Raw genomic sequence first — 25,523 nt, 5'->3', positions numbered from 1 at the left:
TATTATTATTATTATCAGGTATTTTATTTATTTTATTTCAAAAGCATTGCATAAATAAGTATAAAACTGATAAAAATTGAGGGAACACAAGTAGCTAAATATTTTTTGACCAAAAACAGGTAATAGCATCCACATTGTCTATAGCTTTAAACAATTCTTCCTCTGTGCAAGAGGAAGGACATTGTGGACAAGCATACATATGCGGAGTTGTTTGTTCTGCCCCACAGTCGCTCAGGATGGAGTGCCATTTTGCCAGGTTGTCTTGATCTGCCCACTCTGCTTCTGAGTCTGTTCAGAGACTTCCAAGTTCCCCATTTTTGGTTTGCCCCTGGAGGCAGACCCTCATGGGGGGGGGGGCATCCATTTGGGATTTCCTGGTTTAGCAGCCCAGAGAGACACTCTTGCTGTTACTGGGGAAACATTAAGAGGAGTGGTGGTTCTCGTGAAGTTTTCCCTTGATTTGAGTCTACTGGGAGAAGGTTGATAGCCATGCTTTGGATGGCTTTTACAGTGTTCAACCTTTTTTCTCTCACAGTTAGCAGCAACTTCCCATCACACATTGGGGGGAGAGGAATGCCCGATAGCTTGTAGAGTTTATCAACAGGTGTAGATTTAAGATATCCTGTGATTATTTTGCATGTTTCGTTCAATGTTATGTTCACCTGCTTCACATGGGTAGACTTATGCCAAACAGGGCAGGCATATTGAGTAAGACAGTTTAGTAAGACAAAACCAAGGCTGATGTTCTTATTAATTTTGGGTCTGCGCCCCATGCGCTGCCAATAAGTTTCCACAGGATGTAATTGCATCCATCTACTTTGTGCTTGATGTTTATACAGTGTTTCCTAAATTTTTGATCTAAGGTGATGCCGAGATGTTTAGGATGGAAATAGTGTTTGAACTTTTGGCCTTCCAAGGTAACTTTCAATTTCCTGTTGGCTTCATGGTTACGTAGGTAGAAAGCACACACTTGTGTCTTGGCAGGGTTAGGCTTCAGGTGTTCATCTTTAAAGTAGCCGGAGAGAGGTTTCAAGGCATTAGTAAGTTGGTTTTTGACTGTTTCAAAGTCTTCTGCTTGTGTTGTTAGACCAACACAATATATATATGTATATCAGATGTGACTGAGGGAGAGGCACCCACACTAATTAATGCTAACAAATTCTAATAACCTAATTTACGGAAACTTATTTTTAACTTTAGCAGCAACAGGGGAATCTTGAAAGTTAGGTGAAAATATAGTGTATTAATAACTTTAAGAGTTAATTCCAGGCTCTGGGTTAAACTCCTTAGTATCTAAAAGTATGTCTGTCTGAATGCCATTCTGCTCTTAAATCCTATTTATTGTTCTCACTACTTCATGGAAGGCCAAAAAAAGCAAAGCAAGACCCTTTCCTATTAATTTCAACAATTGTATCATCCTCCTATGTACTATTAACAACCTTACCTTCTACTGAATTGGGGAAAGGTTCATTTTTTCCTTTAAAATAATTACATTGATTGATTAGTTTCCCAAGTACCGTACTGTTTGTGTTGTCAACAACTTTTCTATGAATGACTAGTATTCCCTTAGCAATGTCTAGGAATTTTCACAAACCCAGTGCCCTCTGAACCAGCACTTTTCTCATTCCGTATGGTATTGTTTTTATGGTGTTATGTTTTATTGTGATATGTTTTTATTTGGTTTTGTTTTGATGCTATCTTATTGTGTTATGTTTTTAACTTTGTGCTCTCTGGGCTTGTCCCTTTGTAAGCTGCCCCGAGGGTATAATAATAATAATAATAATAATAATAATAATAATTCATAACATAATTGTCATTTTTCCTTGGGCATTTCCTTTCCTTTTGACATTCGGGTTTATTTCACCACGAATTCAGCCACTGATTCCCACAACATCTATATGTATCCGATGAAGTGGGCTGTGTTCCACAAAAACATGTGATGCAACAAGTGTTTTGGTCTTTAAGGAGTCACTGCCTTTGCTGCAATAGGACGGTTACACAGTTAAAGGGGATGGTACAATAAGCAATTCCTTTTTAGAATTTATCATAACTATAACAGAACGTTACTAAATCTTTGGATCTAGGCCACATCATCTCTGGTGAACAATATTTAAAACTGATGTAATCTTTCTCTTCTATACTAAATTTGAAAAGTTTTCTACCTTTTTCTCTTAACAGCCTGAAGAGAGAGACCATAAAATAACCTGCCAGGTTTTTTCTTGTTGTTGAAACTGCAAAGTTATACTAATCAAATTGAGTCTTTCTGAAAGGTTTAGGAAAGTTGCAAAATGCAAGCAAACTCATCTCAAGGTTTCTTCCAGAACGGAGAATGGAAGAAACCTTGGAGACCACACATGAGCTAAACTGCAAGATATTCTAATGCTTTGCCTGTCAACAAATTATGCTCGATACTCCAAGATTTATAACAGTGCTCTACTGTTCATCGGTATGATGCGCTCTGGAGAATGGAATAAAATTTATACAGGTCACTCAAGTCAGAAAGTTTGGTTTCTTGTAAACAGAATGGTGTGTGAATTGTGTAGGAACAAGGCTCTAATGATTGCCAGGAGCTTTACTGTCAGTGCCTGCTGTTTCTTTAAATTGTGAATGAGTAAATTAAAAGTGGTTAACTTTGAAATGCTTTTTGGGTAAAGCTGCACTCAGGAGCAAGGCCAGATGAACTGTCAAGTTTACTATGTTGTAGAGAGGGGCCATATTCACTCTTTAATGGAACATGCTGTAGGTAGAAGAAATATGGAAAAAGTTTTTATCCTTCAGGACTTTCCCATTAGTCAGTCTTGCAATTCTAGTCAAAATCATGCTGTGCTGTATTTTCCAGTTGTATGGTTAGTTTTACTATTGTTTTTGTGTGTGTCGAGGGTTAGTTGTGGTAGTACAGCAAGAGTACCCCATTATCCATAAATCCAAAATACTCCAGAATCCAAAATCATTCACATGGGTGGTTGAAACCTTTGCTTTCTGATGATTCAATGCATATAAACCCGTTTCATTATACACATGCATAAAACTACCTTCAGACTATGTTTATAAGGTGTACTGTATATGAAACATAAATGAATGTTGTATTGAGACTTGGGTCACATCTCCAAGGCCTCTAATTATATTATGCAAATATACCAAAATCCATAACAAATCCGAAATCCAAAATAGTTCTGGTCCCAAACATTTAGGATATGTTCAGTAATGATGGTTTAATTTCCATATTTGCAAAATTGCTTGGTGTATGGGACACAGGATGCAAAAGTGAAAATTGGAACAACCTTATAAGAAAGTATAACACATGCTGTAAATTGGATTGGGCTACAGCAAAGACTCCAAGGGCATACTTCCTACTTTTCAGCCTATCTATGGTCGACAGACTGGCACAAATGCCCCCCAAAATGGCAGTGGCCACTGTTGTTTTTGAAAAATTGGCATTTAGTAATATATAAAGGGATATCTGCAATCTGTTGAAAATATATCTTGAAGGCTTCTAGGAGAGGCAGTTCCTGCTCTCCTTTATGACCACAAAGGGGGTTTGGAGTGAAGTTGCCAGTTCAGGATTGTCCTATACCAAAATCTGAGACTGAGGCACAGCCCTTTACTATATCTCATAGAACCTTATCCCACATTTCCCAAATTTCCCCCATTTTCTCACTGTCTTCCCACACTGGTGTAACAAGAGTCCCCCAGAGGTATTCCCATAATGCACAGGCACTTCTGGTGGCTTTGTGTGTAAATCCATTATGCCAGCATATGAAGATGGAGAGAAAGGTCCATTTTCCTGAAAAGGTCCATTTTCAGGAGTCGGGTGTTCCCTAGACTCCTGCTTGAAGATTAGTGGGAAGAAGCAGAAAAAAGAGGGGAAATGGCATAGAATGGCTGGCCATCTCTGAAGATTACTGGGCTATTTCGTGTCCCCACTATTAAGGATGCATTCCCCCGCTTTCCTTCGCTCCTTCCCACCCCACCCCCAGCCGTGGGATAACATCATAAGCATAATGCAAGGGAGTATTCCCAGTTCAAGGTGGAATGAGATTATTCTTTCTCATCTATATAAGGAGATGGATAAGATCTATGATGTTATATGTGAATTTTATTGTTATTGTATGATTTTGCTTATGTGCTTGTTGTATTTTTAATGTTTGTACTATTGAGTGCTTTTCTGATCCGCATTGAGTCCTTTCAGGGAGATGGTGGCAGGGTATAAATAAAGTTTACTATTATTGTTATTATTATTATTATTTGAAACACAACAAGATGAGTCCACAGCAAACAAGATCACTCTGCTGGCTGTTGTATTGGATCACACATCAGACACTTCCTAAGTGTCTAGGACTGTGTGATGTATCAGCGAATAATGTGTGCAGATCCCAGTAAGGTGGCCTTCTGCAGCTGGCAGCTGGTAATTTTGTCAGTGCCAATTGTGTTTAAGTGCAGGCCAGGGTCTTTAGGCACTGCACCCAACGTGCCGATCACCACTGGGACCACTTTTACTGACTTGTGCCAGAGTCTTTGTAGTTCAAAATCCTCATATGTCAGGTTTTCCAGTTGTTTCTCCTCAATCCTGCTGTCACCTGGGATTGCAGCATTGACGATCCATACTTTGTTTTTTAACATGATTGCGAGGTCAGAAGTATTGTTCTCCAAAACTCTGACAGTCATTATCTTGCTTCTAGGTAGTGAGTGGATACAAAAGTGGAGCAGAGTTCTAGCAATATCATAACTGGGAAGGAGTAAATACATAGAGTCTGTGAAACATGTATCAACAAATGATGTAAGTCTTGCAAATTATGTAAAGCCGTGCTCTCCTAACTGAGCAGAAGAGCTCCTCTTGTCTGGAGTAGGATTTGCCTGGAGCTGACCCCAAAAAACGTTGTTAATTTCCCTCTTTTTTCTGTAGTTTTTAAAAGTACAGGTACTCAGCCAGGAAAAATGAAATTGGCAATCCTGTTAGACTGAATGGAACTGTTTCGGGTCACAAGTAACCATGCTGTTTACATAGACTCAGAGAGCACAACACACCATGGGAACAGTGTGAATTCCTATACAATTATCCACTCACCATTTGGAAGAAATAAAATAGCTAAACCTTCCCCAGGACATTGCCTCATATTTTTTTGGAATTGGGCTTGATGCAATTGTAGCACACTCATCCATTCCCTAAAGATTTACCTAGTGAACTATAAGCAAATGGTATCTCAAGGACCGTAGCTAATTGCTTGCAGTTAAATAGGGAACATTTGTTTGTTCAGCAATAGCACCGAGGAAGGCAATAATGCATATCCTTAAATCCTTCTCCAGCTGGTGTTTCCTTTCCTCTAGAAATTACCTCATGTGGTAAGGAGAGCAGATAATTTTTGAATTAATTAGTCTAGGCTGTGGGATTGGTCCTCAATTGTTATTGACCTCTACAACTCTAGTTCACCATACCTTTCCCCTCAGGATGTGTATTACTTCATGAACATTGGTTTCTTTCCTCTTGTTTGCTCTGGAGTAGCAAATTTTATTACTAGCCAACTTGGGGATCATAGAAGTAACAAGGTCTGCAGTACTTTTGTACTCCCCAAGTCGCAATACTTTTAAGACTGCAATCTTTTTTACTCTTAAATAGGGGTAAGCTCCAGAGAACAAAGCAGGACAAATTTTGTACAAGGATGTGTTTTTGTGTATGTGAAAACCATAGTTTGCCCAAAATACTAATAAAGAGCTATGATAAACCAAACGTTAACGAAATCTCACTAGAAGCCAAGATAATGAAACTAAAGCTGTTGTGCTTTAGATGTGACATGAGACATTGGCTGGATCTACACTAACCAATATTTCTGGGCTGATCTGGTATGTCATATGCCAGATCAGACCCAGGAGTGGGCCACACAGGGAATCCTCCTGCCACTGTAGAAGTGGGAAGGAGTCCTTACCTCTCAGTGGCGCCAAACACAGTTCAGCATGGTTGGACAGCCAGGCTTCCTTCCCCCACCCCTATTCCCCTGTCCTATGTCACTGCATATGACAGCTGACAGGTCAACACATGTCATGGCAAGGGACCACCATGTTGTGAGGGGGGGGGGAGGTGATTTACATCCCATGTCCCCAGACCACTTAAGCCCAGGTAGAATGGGATAGTAGTGGTGACAGCTGCATTTAGTTTCATTTATTAATTCTGTGCTAGAAATTGGACTTTCCTCTAACTTGTGCTAATGTAGCGCAAGGCTGCATTAAAGTGGCCTTGCTCTGCCATTATCCTGGATCATCTCCATATGGCATCTGGGCACTATGGAGCTGATCCAACTCTTCACCGATTTCAGAGTAGATGTGGCCAGTTTTCATATCAGCTCTTCCGAATCTTAGTCTTTTTATGATTTATTGACTGAGCCAAGTTGTCTCCATTTCAATATGACATCGTTTCAAATATGTAAATATGATTTTCATGTCTCCCTTTAATCTCCAAGCTAAACATACCCCGCTCCTTCAACTGCTCCTCACAGGGAATGGTTTCCAGACCTTTTACAATTTTGATCTCCCTTCTCTGGAAATGTTCCAGCTTGTTAATATCATTCTTAAATGATGGTGTCTGGAATTGGACGTAGTACACCAGGTGAGGTCCCTGTTTTGAAGAACACCATTTCGGTGCTCTAAAGAGCATAATTTCTGCATTTGCTTTAAGAGAAGAGCTGTTGTAGATGGATTGGTTTTAGTCAGTGGACAATCCAAAACAAGGTACCTGAAATTGCTATCAAAATTATTGACAACAGGCAACTTCCACTGACTGGAGTTCAGAATCTCCTTTGGGTTGTAGTCAGATTTTAAAGGAGTTATCCAAGATACCTCAAAGTAGACCCAGTTCTTGAATGGTTCCCTTAAAATTTGTACTAACACCCAAGTTGAACTCACCATATCACTGACAGAAGCATTCAAGTGCCCCTGAGCAAGGCACATACAAATACAGTGACCAATGGAACAATATGATGCTTGTGCATTCTATCATTTTCCTGGGATATTTAAAAAACAAATATGGAAACTGGGTGATTATCTGGGCAGCCATTTGTGTGATGGGTATAAATAATAGCTATTCATGATCAATTACAACATTGCTTCTCAACAGTGGCTCAATGGGTTAAACCCTTGTGATGGCAGGACTGCTGACTCACAAGTCAGCAGCTCGAATCTGGGGAGAGCAGGTTGAGCTCTCTCTGTCAACTCCAGCCCCCCATGCAGGGACATAAGAGAAGCCTCCCAGAAGGATGGTAAAACATTCAAAACATCCGGGTGTCTTCTGGGCAACATCCTTGCAAATGGCCAATTCTTTCACACCAGAAGCAACTTGCCATTTCTCAAGTCACTCCTGACATGAGTAAACAAAGTGAAAACCTCTTATCAATTCCCCATTTTACCCCTCTTTTCTGTTAGTTTTTCTTATTAGTCCAGTTGAAGAAATTTAGCATGCTGCTGAGAGTTATTTTCATGTTGTTGTTTATTTTAAAAAGAAACACAATACTGATAATTATTTTATTAAAATTATAACTGTAATATTAAATAGTTCGATACAAAAACAACTTTGTCACAACTTTGAGACCGAAAGAAAGAAGTTGGTAGCCTAAGATTTCACAAACTAAATAAAGTCTACTACTTGAGAGTATGAAAGTTTACGCAACCAACTTACTTCTCTCAATTTGTCTCAAAGGTGGTACAAGATCCCGTTGCATATTGAACCAGACTAACACAGCTTTGTCTTTGAATTCATAGAAAGTAATTGTCTTTTGGGGGAGGGTATTGAAACCATGAACATAACAAACTGCTTTTTAAAGGTGAATTTGGAAGTTTATTTATTGACTTAAACTCTGTAATTTATTCAATTCACAGGTGTATCAAGAATAGTTTTCACTACTGATACATGTAGGGTAGGTCAGATTATATGGCTGTTGGATATATTTCTTGTCTTTTTTTTTGTTAGGATGTGTGAACTTGATAATATATTGTGTTTGGGGCCAAAAATGAATTAAAAATGATATTCTATTACATGATGCATGAAAAAGCTATTTTCCTTTTAGGATATAAAATATTGAATAAAGATATTTTCTGTGGAGGCTTCTTAGGCTGGCAAAGTGTGTGGGAACAGGGGGTTAATAAGCTATGGAGAGAGCGGGGAAGAGAGAAATTGTTTCTACTGTAATAGCATGGGTTCTTTCCCTCTCTCCCTGTAAAGGGATTTGTGAAATATTTCAGAAAAATCAGGGAACTTGACACTTGAGACCCATTTCTGTCTCTGGGAACTGGAAAAGCTCAAGAATCCCACACAATAATTTAATACTTGCCAGGGACAATCATTTTGGGTTTTTGCTCATGTAGGGATCCAGTAGTTTTATGTTTTCTCCTAAAGGATATCACAATGATGAAGAAGGAATATTTCACAAGTATATTTTTCTAGCTGAAAAGTTTCATAGGTGTTTCCTTCTTCATGGGTATATTATCTGTAACCTGGGTTCAAGGTGGAGTAAGATGATGCATACTTGACACCTCCATAGCCTGACCAGCTTTTTTGAACATGGTAAGGTGAGGCAGATCAGTTCAGTAGATCATTCCTTTGGGTGAAATCTCTCCCCACTAATTCATGCACTGAAAGCAGGGGATGATCACTGAGAATATATATTTCCCTAGCTGAAATACTAGGCCTGGGTAACAACGGAAAAATTTGTTTCTAAAATCGATTTGTATTTGGTTTTTTTTTTGTTTCAATATTTAAAATAATTACAAAATTTTCCCTTAAAAAAGTTCGATATTTACGAAATTTCATAAATGGTAAAATATTAACGAATCGATTTCCGAAACAATAACGAATCGATTCGTTAATGGCGGACGCGACCGCAAAATACGCTAAAAAACCTCCAAAAACTTCTGAAGCTTCCCTCTCCCTCTGTTGTTGCCTGTTGGTGTGATATTATAATTTTTTTTCACTAATTAAACCATAAAACTGGCCCATACATGCGGAAATAATAACGAAACGACCTCCAAACAATAACGAAACAAACACAATAACGAAATACGAAGCATTTACAAAACGTATTTAAAAATTCGTTTTTTTAAATAATTGCTCCAGAATGGTTCGTTATCGTTTTGTAATTGAAAAAATTAACGAATTATTAACGAATTACGAATTAACGAAACGAAACCGCCCAGGCCTATGAAATACCTTTACTGAATTCACATCAATTTCCAGGCAGCATTCAAAATGCTGGTTACGGTGTGTAAAACCAGTCCAGACTTTTTGAAATACTACAGCTTGTTATATTATCCTGCCTGAGGTTGAAGATCTTCTTGGCATGGCTTTCTCTCAGTCCTAATGTTGCAGTCCATATGATGATGTGGTAGCAGACTTTGAGATCTGGAAATATAAAAATGTGTTTATAAGGCATAAATACAGCAGAAAGCTCTGTGTATTTTAAAAATTGTATAAATGTTACTGAACACATAGGCACAGGCTAATTCAAGGCAGAACATCAAAATAACTATTAAGACTGATAAGAGATCTAATAGTTTGAATTGACTGATAGTGAACTCAAGGCACCTATGAACTTATTTTAGGACAGCCATTATCTCTTTTCCAAGCTTTTACATCACCGTGGTCCACAGGATGTTTAGTTGAGCATCTGATCATGTGGTAGTAAAGATAGCCCTCAATAGGGTGAAGATCAAGTATCAGGCTGGTGATCCATTTAGTTTAGTGGTTCTCAACCTGTTGGTCCCAAGGTGTTTTGGCCTACAACTCCCAGAAATCCCAGCAAGTTTACCAGTTGTTAGGATTTCTGGGAGTTGAAGATCAAACATCTGATTTAGTTAAGAGGAACAGTGGCATAACCTACCGCCCCAGTCTAAGCAATATGGCATTACAGGGCTCAGTAGCTCTACTATAGAACCAGTGTTGTGTAATGGTTTGAATGTTGGACTAGGACATTGGAAGACCTGGATCTGAATCTCTGATGAGCCATGGAAACCCACTGGGCGAGCTTAGACAAATCACACTCTCAGCTTCAGAGGTAATGGCATGTCTCCCCCCAACATATTTTGCCAAGAAAACTTTGTGATAGGTCACTTAATCTCTCCATAAGCTGGAATGACATGAAGGCATATAGTAACCACTTCTCCACTTTTTGGCTAAGATCAAGTGTAGTATATAATAATAAAATCTCTTTATTGGGTAGCAAGGTCATCTTGAACATTTCCATACTGTGCAACCCAATCTAGTTCTCCAGCCTTAGAGGACACCGCTGCCCTATAGAGCTAAGATCCATGACAGTGTAAGAGTTAAGTTATCCAAAGCCGGCCTCTTAATAGTTTTGTCTAGGCCATCTTACAATATCTATGTTAACTAAAGCAAATCTATTTGGTACTCATGATGTCTGTACTGTATTCAGCATCTACACCTTTTTCTCTACATCTGTTTGGCAAATCAGTGATGCAACTTAAAATGCTGGAATCTACAACAAGCTATTATAGATTTGTGGCTTTTCCCTGAAGGACTTTATGTTCATAAAACAGTCATGCTTTTCCAATTGTACATAAATATATTTTCTTTGTATTCCTGACATATGTGATCCCTCTCCAAACTCATTTCTACTTTGTGATCCCTCTCCGACCTGCAACCTGAAAACACTATAAAAGAAGACTATCCTAGTCAGGAATCAAATAATATATGTAGAAGACAATATTTATAGACACATTTGACTCCATTGTTAGTCAAATATTAATGATAACTTGATTACAAACCATGTCCCATTTAAAACAATGGTTTAGTCATCTCATAGCTCACTGATTTCATTACTTCTGCTTAAAACTATCTCCAGTGTGATGGCTAGATTATGCATACCACAAAAGCACCCTGCAGCATGCTTTAAGCCCTGTAATCTGACACAAGCAAAGTCAAGAGGAAGTTCTTAATGCGTGCTAGTATAAGCCACATCACACAGTGAAATCAGCTCCACAGAACGCAAATGGTGTGGATATCAGCAAATTGCTCTGTGGATATCATTTCAGCCTTGGAAACCCACTTGATGACCTTCCTTAAGTCATATTCCCTTAGCCTTAGAGAAATGCTGTGACAAACCTCCTCTGAAGGAATCATGCCAAGAAAATGTTAGGTTGGTATTGATTTAATCACAATCTGAACATACATAACAATACCATTGCTAATAGTTAAAAAGAAATAATTTGAGTAGTATGGAAGCTAGCAGATTGTAGAATTTGTTGTTTTGTGCCTTCAAGTCATATCCAATTTAAGACAACCCTAAAATGAACCTATCATAGGGTTTTCTTGGCAGGATTTGTTCAAAAAAGATTTGCTTTTGCCTTCCTCTGATGACAAGATAATGTAATTTATCCAGTATCACCCTGTGAGTTTCTATGGCAGAGCAAGGATTTCAATCCTGGTTTCTAGAGTTGTATTCCAGTGTCCAACCATGCTGTCTCTCATTATAGAATTAACAAGAATTAAATATAGATTTATTTCATTAAGTTCATCTAGAGCTCCAATAAAAAAAGGAGCTCTAGATAACATGAAAAGTACTCTTTTGCCTTGAATTTAAGTTCTAGGTCAATGTGTTAATTTCTAATATGATGCAGATATCAATAAACTTTGCATCTAAGGGAGCGTGTGTTATTCTTGCATGGGTAACTGGAACAGGAGCAAACCAGGCTACAATAGGACACTCTTTCTTGTTTATATTTTAAAGAATTTTGGGCTGCTTTTCAGGTATAGTCTCCCTGAAGCCACTTATGTTAAATATAGAAAAAAGCATAATTGTCATCAAATACAGTGAAAAGTTAGACTAGCAATCAAATCATTTCCAAAGCTAGCATCTTGCTCACATTAATTTAAGCACTGTTTTAAACCCGAAAGCTCAAAGCCACCATCATCACCAGCATAAAACATTCAAAAGTTCAACGTCTTAATAAAAAGCAGCTCCGAATAAATTGGTTTTCATGACCTATTTACAAGTCAGCCCTGAAAGGGCCAAAATGAAGTGCATGCGCGCACGCACACACACACCAGCTTTTATCACATTTTGCATAATCTAGTTCAAACTCTTTAGGCTTAACAGTCAGTCTCTCTCTCTCTCTCTCTCTCTCTCTCTCTCTCTCTCTCATATTCTGCACTGAACATAACATCTGGAGTAAAATCCACAACTTCCTTATTTCTTAGCATCACATCCCAAAGCTTTCTACCACCCAGGAACCTCAAGGAGGGCCCTCTGCTGCTATTAACTTACTGGAAGGGAGAAGAAGGAATGGAGAATCTCTTTAAATCATGAAGATGCAGCTCCATTGAGGTCTTGGAGGAAGGAACAGGTGCTCCATTGAGAGCATATCCCCATTTCTTCCCCCCTCAACTGAGCTGAGACCAGCTATTACTCTATGATCTAAATCATCTCTCCCTTCCTCCTTTCTTCATCGATAGCCTACAAAGCAACAGGGACTTAACAGCTGCTGGTTGAAGGGAAGAAGCAGCGCTCTCTGTGCAGAGCTGTGCAAGTGATGTGGGATCTTAGCAACAATAAGTATTCTACTGTGCTAATGGGTAACTTCCAAAATTTTGGGTGTGAAGAAAGAACATGATGACATTATGGATGGAGGCTTCTGAGAGTTGTAGTCCAGATTTCTAAGCTATGATTTACTATACAGTAGAGATGGCGTGGGCTGGTCCATGAGGTCACGAAGAGTTGGAGACGACTGAACGAATGAACAAGAGATGCACCCTAGTTCTGAAGCTGGAGTGAAGTGGTACATTGCAATCCTAATCTGAAAGCAAGGTTGTTTCCTTTCTTTTAAAGGTTCCCTTTACCTTTAATGAAATAGAGTATCATATGATTTTTTGTGTGTGAATGAATAAAGCACACCCCCACCAACATTTCACATGTAATCAAGCATGATTAGAATGTCATCATGATGGCAAAAGTTATTGATGATGAAGAACAAACAAGCTAGAAGAAGTTGCAGTTCACTTTTGCCTGTGTGGTATAATAGTTTAAGGTCAGTTGTGACCTACAGTGCTGTGGAATTTAAGGGGGCACGAATGGAGGGTGAAAGAGAAATGTGTCAAGAGAAAGCATGTCAAGCCAATCCTGTCTGGGACTGCCTTCCATCTGGAAACGGATATCCTCACTGCGGAAGAACATGAAGGTCAAGAATAGGTCTCTACAGTCACCTACAGATCCATTGTCAAGACCTTACACTTGGAAGGAAATCATACTTGGACATGAGTGACTGTTGATAATAGTTTAAACAGTGGATTACAAGTGTTCAAGGCCAGGGTGCAAATCTCCATCCCTTAGCCATGGAAACCCACTGGATGGCCTTGGGCAAATCACAAAGTCTCAGCTTCAGTGGAAGGCAAAGGCAAACCTCTTCTGATTAAATCTTGCCAAGAAAACCCTATGAAAGATTCCCCTTAGGGTCACCATACAAGACAGAATTACAAGAACCACTGGGAAGGGCAAGGTTCTGCTCCTCCTCCCTCTCCCACAAATTGAGTGCAAACCATTCTTTGCACTTAGAACTCAGTTTGTAGCGACCAAAGTAAGATGAAGATAAAGGGAGGAAATGAGAGGAGGAGAAAAAAATTGGCATTTGATAATGGGTATAAGGAAGCAGGAACCCCCGGTGGTGCAGCGGGTTGAACCGCTGTGCTGCTGACCACTTTGGCGGGAAGGTAATGGCACTCCATGTAGTCATGCCAGCCACATGACCTTGGAGGCATCTACGAACAACGCCGGCTCTTTGGCTTAGAAATGGAGATGAGCACCACCCCCCTGGACTTGGAGATGACTAGACTTAATTTTTATTATTTATTTATTTATTTGTGTTATTTGTATACTGCCCTTCTGAACCTCGCAGGGCACTCAGGGCAGTTCACAATTTTGGCAACAATTCAATGCCATCAATAAAAAACCGTATAAAACATCAAAATTGACAATTCCCTGATAATATCAAGGGGAAACATTTACCTTTTTTATCATTGCTACCATCAACACCATAAGGAAACAATCTTAGATTGCAGTCTAATTGCCTGTATGTTGGTGTCTCATAATGAGAACTTTGCAGAACAGAAAATATTGAGAACATCAATAAATATCACCAATTTACTTGGGCTCTGGAAGTTATTACATGCATAGAGATGGTAAAATGATAATGAATTGTCCTGTTTTCTTCTCCTCCCCCTTGATGTACACCCTTTTAGGCAACAAGAGCTGCCCTGACCCAGCATTGTGCAAACCTGGGAGATTCATTGGGCAAAGAAAATGATATTGCATTGATTATTGATGGCCAGACTCTGAAGTACGCCCTTTCCTTCGAAGTCCGGCAGTCCTTCCTGGACCTAGCACTATCCTGCAAAGCTGTCATCTGCTGCAGGTAAGAAAGCTCGAGACCTTTCTATAGGAAGCAAAAGGCACCATGCTGTGGGAAAGGGTTGGGCAAGTGCCTGGAGATGTTTTTGGTTAACAACTCCTGTTAGTCCTAGCCAGTAGATCTGTAGTGAGTTCCAGAATCATAGTTCTCCTCCCATGAGATAGAATTGTTGTTGCTGTCTGCTTTCAAGTCATTTCAGACTTAGGTTGACCCTGAGTGAAGGCCAGGTAAATGACTTGAAGGGCTGTATCTGGCCCTTGGGCCTTAGTTTGAGGACCCCTGCTCTAAAAAACAAGGCTGCACCCTAATTTCAGGTGTGCAGTGTAAGTTTGTATGGCATATTGTGCTCCATACCACATAAGAAAATGGGTTTGTGATATGGAGTTTCAATAAAAATTGATATTCCATATCATGATGTCACATCAAAATCAAAATCAAAACATTTATTTCGGTCATTGACCAGCACAGGAAATAGTGTCACATTTCCATACAAACCTGGCATGTTTGGTACATTAAAAATATAAATATAACTACTAAAAACACAATATGGGTGAGGGAGCAGAAGGGGAAACAGGGTAAAAGCATACAATGCCCAGATCCATCACCAAATTGTAGATTCAGGGAAGAAGATTACTGGACACACAGTTGACTTTTGGAACTAGTCATTCCAAAAGTCAATGATGTCACATTTTTCTGCATGTTGCATACTTCAGTTAACAAGGTGTTTTGACTTTTTGCTTGCTGGACTTTTACTATGTCTGCAGTAGAAGATAGCATTGCTTTCTAGTCTACTGATAAGTGTCATTGGAGAAATAAACAGAAGTAATGATCTAACTCTGTCCCTGAGCCAAGACTATTGTTGTGCCACTTCCTGTCCTGGGAAAGCCACATTGTCTCCCTACTGCACACCATCCCTATTCACCAATTGATGGGATTGAGGTGGGTCACTGTTAGCCATCACAGTAGTGGGAACCTCTTTTTTGTCACACATCTTTTGTTAATTCAAAGTTTCTAGGCCAGAGCAGATGTTTTGAAAGGATGTATGGATCTCCAAATGTTGTTGTGTAGTAACACCAATCAGTACTTCCCCTTGGCTATGATGACTAGAGATGATAAGAGTTTAATTCCAAGTAAATCTGGTGGGCCATAATTTCCCCATTTCTACTAACAGGATGTTTTTCTTTTATAATTCTTTCTCTTGGCTGGGTTGGAAACTTTGTTGTAAAGTGAAGATATAAATGTGTTTACATGGCAGAATTTCTTTAAAAAGACATGCCCTGCTAGACTTACCGGGCGGGGCCGTTGCAGTGGTGGGGGCCCTCCCAGGCCATGGCGTCCAGAGGGGCTTCTCCCTCCCAGATGCCCCTGCGCAGCAGGAGATTTTCCCACTGTCAGGTCAATGAGTCAATTGGTGGCAGGCCCCACCCCACTTTCCCATTGGCCAAGGTCAGACCTAATCTTGACCAGGCAGCCTTCTTAAGGCTGCCTCAGTCTTGTGCAGGCACCATACCTGCTTTGGTGATCCATCCCACCCACCCGGCAGTATTGTTATGTTTTGTTTCCTACTGAAAGTTTGTCATGTTTGGGTTTTTGTCACAACTCTCAGGTTGGTGAGTGGCATGGGCCTTGGATCTGGCTTGCTTATCCCCTCCTATTGGAAGTGTGTGTGGGGGGGGGGGGGGGGAAGCGTCTTGTGGTACTGGGAGTGCTGTGTAAGCATTTGCCCGATATTGTGCCAGCAGCATCCTAGCGTGGTAAGGGTATTGGTCAGCAGTGGGCTGCCCAATCCTTGATCCAGGACCCATGCATGGTGGCCAACCCTTGTTCCTGTAATCAATAACTAAGTTGTGACCAGTTTATATCCCAAACCAGTGTATTTGTCATCTTTATTCTGCTGGTTGGAGGTGTGTCACGCATGCATACACAATGCAAAAAGTAATGATCAATAGTTCAGTAGTGTTGTAAATTTCATTTTCTTTTATGTTTGCTTGAACTTCATACCATTTTGTGATCAAGTGTAGATGAAGTGTTAACTACTAATTGTGATTTGATGCAGCTGTCACAACTTTACAAATTCAAAATGATCTGCAAGAAATATTTTAGTTATAGCCTACTTAGCTGTGAGTTTACAGTTTGCCGGTAAGACATAGGGCATATTCAGAAATAATGCTTACTTTTTTTTTCTTTTCATACATTTGTGGATCTAATGAAAACCGCCAACATTGGTTAGAACTCTATAGGGATAGGTGTAATGACTAATGGAAGGTTATGATTTTGAAATGGCACCTGTCTAGTTTCTTGGCTGGATTAATAATTTTCAGAAGTGATGCATTACAGAGTAAAGGGCAATTTTAGTGTTGCTCATAAAAATGTCATAGAAATACACTTACATGTTTCTAAACAGGTTTGAAAATCAAATTTGGGTACATAGGAAGTCTCCAGAATATGTGTTTCACATATGGCACGGGCATATATTAAGTTCTCCTATGGGCCTCGTCTTCAGTTTTTGGACTGCCATTCATGTGCCTTTGAAGTAGTTTTCCTCTTTCTTCATTCCCTTTTAATGTCAATTTGTTCAATTAATAATCCTTTATAGCATCAGACAGATTGCCAATGCAGGTTATGATATCCCAATCCAGCAGAATTGCTTTAAAGCAACATCACTAGAAAGAGCAAGAATATAAACTCTGCTTTGTTAACCTTTTGCTAAACCTCAGCTTTCCACATTTATTTTCAAGTAATTCCGTTGATGGAGACCAAAGACCAAGAACAGTTCATGTTGTTACGTGCCTCTCTCTTCCTGCAAAACAGATCCAAATTTGCTATGGTTTTATTTTCAAAAGATTACTCCTGAGAGCCAGCCTCAACAGTGCTTTATGCCTAAAGCCTAGCAAATGAATATACCATATATCTTAAATATATTTAACATGATGTTGGACAGCAAATGCATCTGAAATACCCCTGTGGAAATGAAAAGCTTACCCTGAATTTATGCTGCATTAAATCCTACGAGTGTGTGCAGCTTCACTTTGACGGTGGTGTACTACTAAGCCCTTCTAGATTTGGCAACATTGTGCATTTTTTTGTTTAAAAAACAGCAACAGAGGCACACCATGATCTCCTTCCCTTCTCACTGTGTTCCCAAGCTCATCAGTGTCTCCACTATTTAATTTGAAATTTCCTTTTCCCTGTGCCAATTGCATGCTAACTTTCTTCCTGTAAAGTTTTAAAGTGCGCTGCCTTACTTGACTCACACTTACACACATGCACACGTCTGATTAAAGCAACCCAAAGTGGGATTAAAACTGTTTTCCTTTCTTTAATATCAAGCACACCTGGCAAGCCAAAGCACTGTTTCTGTAAAGCCTTATAGGCTATTAAAGGCATTCCTTCCACTCCCTAGAGATACCCCACTTCACTTATTTTTATTTCCCTTTCTAAACCTATTACATTACATCACCTTCCTTTTTAAGGCTCCCACCCCAACTTCAGTTTGCACATTATTGTATCCTTCCACATTGTTCTTTAGGGTGCTGTTTGGTATATGTGTGTGTTAATTTGATTTTTGATTTTTTTTTTAAAAAAATACAATAACAATTGAAACTTCTCTTTGCTGCTTGGCCACCAAAGATAGTGGGAGATGAGATGACGAATGTTGGCAAACTCTTGGTGGTGGAGGAAGATTATGGGTAATCAGCCATGCTGTCAGTCATATGATTTAAGTCTAGCTTTTGAAAAAAGGCTTTGGAAAATGGAATTGGTTTGACTGTATATGGGCCTTTGATCTGTCCCTACAAAGACTGACAATGTCTGAAGGAAGCAGGGCATGACTCTTGAGTTTAAAGAGTTCTTTGACTCAAAGCGTTGTGGAAACTATGTGAAACTGCAGTGCAGTGCAATGCATTTTCAATAGGAAAAATAATTAAGAGGTGAACATCTTTGTGTATACTTTCCTTTTAAAAAGGAGCCCCTAACAGAAGCATTGAGGGATTTTTTTACACAGTTAACTTGGGACCTTTAGTTAGTTTTGAATAAGAGTCAGTGCTGAAATTGTGCAAGTGTTAAGCGAGCTGTAATAGTGCCTCCGCTTAACAGAAGCATCTTTTAAAAACCTTTCCCCATGGAAGAACTTATACAAGACTTGCCATAGTTAGGTACCCTGTGATAATGTCCCTTTAAATAAAATACTGAATCCACAAAAACATGCTTGAGGTCACATGTATTTATTCAGTCTCAGTCATCACCAAATCAAAATGCAGTTAAACTTTAGATTAAAATAAATTATCAGATAACAACCAGGATGGATGGTAGAGGCTGTTTTCCATACCCGTTGTTCTAGTTTGTTATGGACAGTTCTCATTAATCCTCTGCTGTCTTAATTTTTAGTGGCTTTTAAGATGTTCTAGTTTCTCTCTCCTTCTCTCACTTTTCCCTTTGGTCTCAACCTATTTCCTTTGCTGAAAGTTGAGTTAAAAGTGCAAAGCCTTTCCTAGATTATCTGTTCTTCCTCATTAATAACTTTAGCCATCTGGACCATGACTTCTTAAACTTTTCCACTCAAGACCCCTTTTGGCCCTAGAAATTTTTACATGATCTCGGGTATATAGGTATATAAAATAGGTATAAATTCAAGAGTTTTTTTACGTGATCCTAGGTATATAGGTATATAAAATAGGTATAAAATCAAACGTTTACTGGGTTGTTGTAGGTTTTTCGGGCTATATGGCCATGTTCTAGAAGCATTCCCTCCTGACATTTCACCTGCATCTATGGCAAGCATCCTCAGAGGTTGTGAGGATGCTTGCCATAGATGCAGGCAAAATGTCAGGAGGGAATGCTTCTAGAACATGGCCATATAGCCCGAAAAACTTACAGCAACCCAGTGATTCCAGCCAGGAAAGCCTTAAACAATACATCAAACATTTACTGCTAACAAATCAGTATTTTAAAAGCTTGCTAAACAGGGCAACTTTTCTTTTTGTGAAGTACAGCTGAAGCATCTTCCGCAGAGTTTACTGTAAATACTACACAACAGATTCATGTAAACGTCCAAAATACCCACTGACTACCTCATCACACTGGGGTTTTTTCCCCCTTACGGATCCAGAAGGATTCCTGAGGTCTCTTGGGGATCTTCCTGTCTTGGAGACTGACGATCCTGTTGACACACTTGTTGATTGCTATAATAGCGAGATGGCCAGAGTGATTAACACGATCACTCCCAAACGTCCCCTTTCCTTGCACAGCAGGCATGTAGCCAGGCTCGGGGGGCTTCAGCCCCCCCCCGAAATTCTCATGGTGGTTCGCGAAAAGGCCTTACTGGTGCATTATTTAAACTGTTATGATATTAATATCATGATTTGATCACCATTCTCAATATATCCCATATGCATGGGGGTATTGGGGTAATGATACAAAAGGTTTGCTAGGCTAGACCCTCTTTCACTCAGACTCAGCCCCCCCCCGAAACTCAGCCCCCCCCCGAAACCCCCCCTGAAAATTTTTTAGCCCCCCCCAAAACGAAATCCTGGCTACGGGCCTGTTGCACAGAGTCACACCAGGAAAGTATTCTCGACTGTTCGCATAGCGTCTGCAGCAAATAGACCATCGGAGTTGTTCCAGGTTGTTAGGGAGCTCCTCCCGGCCTCCTGAGGTTGGGAGCTTCTCGATGCCTTTTAATCATTACATGTAGCCCGCCCATTGTTATTGTGCCTGTGCTTATTGTAATTTTTTACATTGTTATGTATGCATATGTTTTATGTTAATATGATGTTATTGTTATTGTTCGCGTTTTTGGTTTGTGTTTTGGTTTTTTTTAATTGTAATTGTTATTTGGGCTTGGCCTCATGTAAGCCGCCCCGAGTACCCATTGGGGAGATAAATATTATTATTATTATTATTATTATTAGTAGTAGTAGTAGTAGTAGTATTTATGGGACTCCTCTTCAGCCGCAGATCTGGATGTATGCCATCAGATGACACAGGCCGAGGCCCCACCACATTGATAGGTGAAAGCTGCAAGTGATGGGTGAAGCGCTTCAAGAAGCTTCCTCACCACCACTCTGAGTCTTCCATCTTTTGGGTGGCTCCGACGAAACTACACACCGTTTTTACACTTTCCACCTGTCTGATGGGGAAAGTGCCAATGACAGGTTGCAGTGTGTCTTGCCCTGATCTGCCACCATTTCCCCAGAACAAATGATTCCCCAAAGCAGTAAGAAGCCAGACCTTGAAACTGCTAGGCCATTAAATGTTAATCAAGGTGGCCAGTTGCAACATTCACACCTACCTTCAACAGACAAGAGATCTTTTCTCCCACCCTGGACATTCCACATATTTATAAACCCCATTATCCTAGTTTCCAACAAACATCACAACCTCTGAGGATGCCTGCCATACATGTGGGTGAAACGTCAGGAGAGAATGCTTCTGGAACATGGCTATACAGCCCCGAAAACTCACAACAACCCGGTATATAGTCTGCTTTACAGTTGTCACCTTTATCTTCTAACTGAGTTTTCATTTTTAAGACCAGTATAATAAGACAGCTACAATGAGAAGTAGCTATGATAATATATATGTTTTTTCTCTCTCTCTTTTTTGGTAGAATTTACCCAAAATGCAATGTGGATTTTTTTTTCCTCTTCATATTCAGGAGGGAAAAAAACCAACATGCAAGTAAAAGCCAAACTGGCACATCTTTCCGTCTTGAGGCATTCCTTACACATTCCCTTAGGTGATGTTGTAGGGATTACTGTTGAATGTCTTTATTGTGCTTAAATGTTCTTGGGTAGATATCTGATGATTAACAGATGTTGTTGGTGATGTAGATGAAAAGATGGGAAGCAAAGCATGGAAAATGCCAAGAGAACAAGACAACGATACTGCCTTCTTTTCTTTTCCACCACACAGAGGAAAACTCAATAACGTAGCTCAGAAAACAAGGCCCTGGAAAGTACCTTAAATATTTATAACTCAGATTCATTCAGTTCCTGAGATTAGTAACCACCTATATAATTATATTGTGCTGCAGCTTCTATTCTGTTTATTTGTTTATTTTTAAAAAACAAAACACAAAGTGTCTTGTCAACATTGATTATCAAAGATTCCTCTTCCTCTAGCCTGTAACTAGAAAATTATAACATATTTTTGATTAAGGATATGCAAACTTGAATAACATTAATTGGTCCCAAAGAAAATTATCTGTGTGTTCCATTTTCCTGTATATACTCATCTGACATTCTCTCCCTCCCTTCCCCATCTATCAGCTACTGAATTATCAATGCTTATTATCTAGTACTACCACTGACAATTCATGACAGCCCAGCGCTCATCTTAGGACTCTGGAAACCATAAGGGAAAGATCATTCTAGTAGCTTTCATGTCTGCCTATTATTGAAGGTGGAGGAAAGCTTGGGACTTCCATCAGATCTGGTCTGTCAAAAAACGTATGCGAGCTTTCCCTCTCTGGCCACTAAAACAGATCTCTTTCAAATGAGTGCAATTTACTCCCCCCCCCCCCCCCCCCCCGGGTTTCTCATAGGTTCTACTTTAGGGATGCACATAAAACCTGAGCATGTTACAAGTTTGCAATCTCAATTGACTAAGCCCAAGGTGACAACTTTCCCTTCCCGCTTCCATTTCCAAATTTGAGCTTTATGACTAGTGATTTCTGAAGTCTACTCTCTTTATCATCTGCACCATTTTGCAAAAACAGCAAAAAAAGCACAAAGACCAGAGAAGTATTTCATTTCTCTTCATTCTTGTTAATTAGCTCCCCTCTTCGGCTTGAGCAGGGTCTTAATCTTGCTTGTCTCAGAGTTTGGAAATGTTGGGGTTTTTTTAAACATTACAACTCCTAGGATCCCTCAGCCACCAAGGCAATGAGTAATGCAGGATGGGGGATTCTGACATATGTACTCTATTTCTAAAAATAGTTTCCAAGCTCTAATCTCTGTTGTAAATCATTTAGCACATCATAATATTTATTTATTTACAGTATTTATATTTTGTCCTTCTTACCCCAAAGGGGACTCAGGGCAAACATTCAATGCTGATTATACAATGACAGGACAGACAACAGGTAAAGATATTTATATAGACTTTTCCCCATCTTTTGGCATCCTTTGAAATCTGTGTTTGGTTCTTGCCAGGGGGGGTTCTGTCCGTAGCTTGGGGTCCTCCTGGACTTCACTTTGCTGCTTGATGCCCAGGTGTCGGCAGTGGCCTTTGCGCAATTAACACTTGTGTGCCATATTGAAAGTAAGGGGGCAGGGAGGGGAGAACCATATTTGCTCATTGTAGAAAGTGTAAGATATAAAATTGGCTGTCCATATCTACAGTTTCTACATCCATGGATACTACTTACTTACTATTCCATCATAAATAATTTGAAAATAATATAATAAATAATAATTTGAAAATAATATTCCATCATAAATAATCATGGATTTTGGTATCTGCAGGGGGTCCTGGAACAACCTGAGCAAATACCAAGGACCTGTTGCATGTGTAAGAAAAACAAAAATGGCATGTTAATGAATTCAGTGGCCTAAGTTATGGCATATTTAGCATGGGAAATTTTTGTATGAACGAATATCACAGAACCTTTGAATATTCTCTGTGGGCAATACACAGTTTCCTTTTCAGTAAACACACAGAATTTGAAACTCCTCTTAGACCAGGGCTCCTCAAACCTTTTAAGCAGAGGGCCAGTTCATGGTCTCACAGACCATTGTGAGGGTGGACCGCAGTTAGAAAAAAATGATCTAATTCCTATGCACACTGCACATATGTTATTTGTAGTGTAAAAATGAAAGAACAATACAATATTTAAAATGAAGGACAGTTTTAACCAACATAAACGTACCAGTATTTCAATGGGAAGTGTGGGCCTGCTTTTGACTGATGAAGTCAAGTCAATTCGCTCTGTTTTTGTTGTGTGCCTTCAACTCGTTTCAGACTTGGATCACCCTAAGTCTAAAGTTTACAGTGGGTTCTAGGTAAATGACCTTGGAGGGTTACTTCCAGCCCATGGGCCTTAGTTTGGGGGGGTCCCTGCATTATATTTTTACAAGCCCTGGTTTATTTTATTTAGAATATATTTTAGAAGATGCTTTCTGGATCAGATCAAATGGCTGCCTCCCATTTCTCCAAACGGGTGGCAACATATTCCCTGCAAGCATGGTGTGTCCATAATATCTCAAAGATAATTCTACTTGGAAAGGCTGGTTACCTTGTTTCCTACAGTGACCCAGTGAATGGTCCCATAAAGCCCAGGTACAAGACTTGAAAACATTTATGGACTAGGAGATGTGGATTCAAATCTGTACTCATTCACAGAATGCACTGGAGGAGCTTGAGTCAATCATTTTTATTACCCTAAGCTTCCTCATAGAGTAGTTGAACTTTATTGGATGAAAAATAGAGCATTAATATAATGAATGAATGAAGAGCTAGCTTTCTCTTGCCATTTGTTCTCCAAGAACAACTGGCATTTAGTCATACATTTCTTCTTTCTGGTCCATTTCATAGGATAACCTTGAAATGAAATGTAATTAGAAAGGATCATCCAGGTTGGTGAAAATCATTGAGATGTCTACCTTTATTGATAAGGTTTTGTTTTAATTTGTTTTGGCTTTGTATATAATAAATGCCACATTACCTATTCCAGTTAATTCCCCATGAATTTCCGGGCTACCCAGAGTTTTTGAAACTTATGGCAGGAATAATAATAATAATAATAATAATAATAATAATAATAATTGTAAAGATTCTGGCACAAGCCAGTAAAGGTGGTCCCAGTGGTGATTGGCACACTGGGTGCAGTGCCTAAAGACCTTAGCCTGCACTTAAACACAATTGGCGCTGACAAAATTACCATCTGCCAGCTACAAAAGGCCACCTTAATGGGATCTGCATGCATTAATCGCCAGTACATCACACAGTCCCAAACACTTGGGAAGTGTTCAACGTGTGATCCAATACAACAGCCAGCAGAGTGATCTTGTTTGCTGTGGACTCATCTTGTTGTGTATAATAATAATAATAATAATAATAATAATAATAATATAATGTCTTTATTTATATCCTGTAACCTATATGTTCTAATCCAAAGCGGCTTACAGCATATTAAAATCATGAAAACAACTATCCAAATACATCAATAAGTATAAAACATCATAAAATAAACAGTTTAAAACAACAATAATATACATTTGCATTCTTGTGACATGTCAGATTATATTGCAGATTATGTTGGGTCAATTTTCTTTTAATTCCCATCAATCCTAAAATTGGCAGGGATAACTTCTCCTGTGAGGACCCTTTTTCCTTCTGACTGTATCTCTGGGCACCTCACTGATCTTGTTGCAAGGTGGAGGATGAGGAGGAAAAGAAACACCATCCGCACACTGTTCACCACATATCCAGGAGGACATGAAACCCTAGAATATTTAAGGCATGATTGAATGCAATGGTGGAAGAAACTGCTACAAGGCATTCAGTCTAGGAATATAATAATGCAATATTTGTTGGGAATATTGACTTACTGGGAAAACTACCCTCCACACAAGCATAATTTTACAATTTCTCTCATGCACAATTAACTAGTCTTGGAGTGAGATATTGTTATTTGAACTCCAAAGTACACTAACCCAATACTGTTGCAAAAGAATCATGGGTCCAAAAATGTGTTTTGCTTAAGGCACCAAACGTTCACAAACCTTATCCTTCCAAACAAAAATCTACTACTTGCTATGCCAAGCTTTCTCAATTTCAGTAAAGTAATTAAGGACAAGCAAGTGTTGTAGCTGTTACTAAATTACTGGGATTCAGAAATGCTTCAAAATATACTGAAAATCACTCAGAAATATCCCAGTAGTTCATAATATGCATTCTGTCCACTTTCTATTACCCTGATCTTTTTTTAAAAAAAACTTTGTCAATTCCCTAATACCCAGATCCTTTGGAGTGGTCCCTGTTTTTCAACTTTATTGAGGATGGAAACCTGATTGGGGCATCAGAGAGGGTAATATTTGACCATACATTTTCCAAAAATGTTCTGTTGGGGATTTATAATGTAGATACCCTAGAAAAATCTCATTTTAAATAGAGTGCAAAAT

General features: G+C 39.3%; 1 protein-coding gene across 4 annotated transcripts in view; it reads left to right on the top strand.

Moving 5' to 3' along the window:
• The window catches only part of ATP8A2 (ATPase phospholipid transporting 8A2), a 438,434-nt gene that overhangs the window by 177,505 nt on the left and 235,406 nt on the right, over positions 1-25,523 (top strand). For all 4 annotated transcript variants that reach the window (XM_067466581.1, XM_067466582.1, XM_060770914.2 and 1 more), the window contains one exon: positions 14,231-14,403. In XM_067466581.1, the coding sequence (XP_067322682.1) occupies positions 14,231-14,403 (173 nt within the window). The remainder of the gene's footprint in view (positions 1-14,230; positions 14,404-25,523) is intronic.

This window comes from Anolis sagrei, chromosome 3 (genome assembly GCF_037176765.1).
Source record: "Anolis sagrei isolate rAnoSag1 chromosome 3, rAnoSag1.mat, whole genome shotgun sequence".
In the NCBI taxonomy this organism is placed as follows: domain Eukaryota; kingdom Metazoa; phylum Chordata; class Lepidosauria; order Squamata; family Dactyloidae; genus Anolis; species Anolis sagrei.
Note: the sequence above shows the minus strand (reverse complement) of the source record. Positions and strands in the feature narration are given on the sequence as shown.